Source organism: Seriola lalandi, unplaced genomic scaffold, assembly GCF_002814215.2.
Source record: "Seriola lalandi dorsalis isolate HSWRI2012SDOR001 ecotype SW California unplaced genomic scaffold, Sedor1 jcf7180002050963, whole genome shotgun sequence".
NCBI classification, from domain to species: Eukaryota; Metazoa; Chordata; class Actinopteri; order Carangiformes; family Carangidae; genus Seriola; species Seriola lalandi.
The window spans coordinates 1-1556 of record NW_019521516.1 but is presented as its reverse complement, the minus strand read 5'-3'; the positions used below and the strand labels follow the sequence as shown (position 1 = coordinate 1556).

General features: G+C 46.7%; 1 protein-coding gene across 1 annotated transcript; it reads left to right on the top strand.

The window, feature by feature from the left end:
• Nucleotides 1-6: 6 nt before the first annotated feature.
• LOC147819661 (uncharacterized) lies at nucleotides 7-1476 on the top strand (the record flags this gene model as incomplete). The annotated part of the gene is made up of 6 exons (XM_087171993.1): nucleotides 7-102; nucleotides 227-313; nucleotides 466-549; nucleotides 853-903; nucleotides 1085-1165; nucleotides 1339-1476. Coding segments are annotated over exons 2-6 (420 nt in total), but the record flags the coding sequence as incomplete, so codon positions are not given.
• Nucleotides 1477-1556: the final 80 nt, after the last annotated feature.

Below are 1556 nucleotides of genomic sequence, written 5' to 3'. Positions count from 1 at the left end.
GCCATCGTCAAACCTCAGCCCGCCGCTGGCGCTAACTTCAACTCACACCGGCAGCTGGCCGGCCTCAACCATTCGCCGCGGTCACCCTTCATACCCACACAGGTAAGACGGGAGAGAATACACACTGTGCTGCTACGTGCACTTTGTTTTCCTGCTTAAATGACAAAACTATTTTTCTCTCTTTCTCCTTCTCTCATTGTTCCACCTCTCAACCTCTTACCTGAAGCATAACAACAAACAAGGTGTGATGAAGGCGGGCTCCCAGGGCAACAGGAACTCTCCCTCTAAGGGTCTCCAGAAACAACAGGGCAAGGTACGGGCTGTTCTCACTTCTCCAGGCTTTCTCGCCATGTGACCTTGTAAATGCACATGGTCATGTATTGCAAGTGCGTGAAGTGACGGTTGTGAAGTTGTGAATTTAAGTCGCGTAATGTTTTCTGTTCTTATCTCCACATCTCCTTCCAGAGTAAAGAGGAGTACACCAATGTGTGGCAGTCTCTGCAGAACTCGGGCCCTCCGAACAAACCTCCCGCTCACTGGCAGAATAATGTAAGTGTGTGTGTGTTTGGATGTTTTTAACAAAAGATACGCTATATAGCAATATCAGCAATTGCACATTTGCAACGTTTGCAAAGTATATTTGTGTTGATAAATAGTAAAACTAGGAGGCCTCAGCAGGAGAAGACAGCCAGGAGCTTTTACATTTAACAGCACAAAGTTAGCTTGAGTTAGCAAGAGTAGCAGAGTAATGAGCGTCTTGTCCTGACGGTTAGTTGTTGAAAAACAATCGTAAAGATATTTCTGTCAAAACTAAAAAAAAATAAAAACCTTTTTGTTTTTTTCCAACTCTAGGAAGGACACCCACAGCAGGGGAAGAACCAGCACACAACCCCCAACAAAGCTGTGAGTACACACACACACACACACACACACACACACACACACACACACTATACTACATGTGTATGCTTTCCCAGAAGGCAGTAAACAGCTGCCACGTTGTGGACGGCAGATGTAAATATTTTCTTTAATGTACATGTGTGTTGATATTGTACTTATATTTGTGTGCGTCTGTAATTTTCAGGCTCCAGTTGGTGGCATCAGACTGCTGAAGAAAAATGAGGATGTCGACTCTCTTTTCCCCTCACAGAACACAGCCAATAAGGTACACACACACACACACACACACACACACACTTTTCTCTCTTCCTTGAGCTGTAAGAGACGGTTTGAGTGTCTAACGTCTCTGCCAGTCGCTCGTTTTCTGTCCACAGTGTTTGTGTGACATCACGTCTCCCCACCTTCAATCCACTGTCTCTTCTCATTTCTCTCACTCAGACTTCCACTGAGTTTGAAGATCTCATTGCCAGTCTAAAGATCTCTGCGGGAAGCCAGCAGACCCCACCTCCTCCTGCTCTTCCACCGGCACCCACCAGCCAGTCAGACGGCCCTCTGTCTCCGCAGTCCTTCGCCATGGTGAGTACAGGAGGCACAGACTGCTCGAGTGTGAGTCTTGTAGCATATGACATAAAGAGCTGACAGGAGTCTGACAGGAG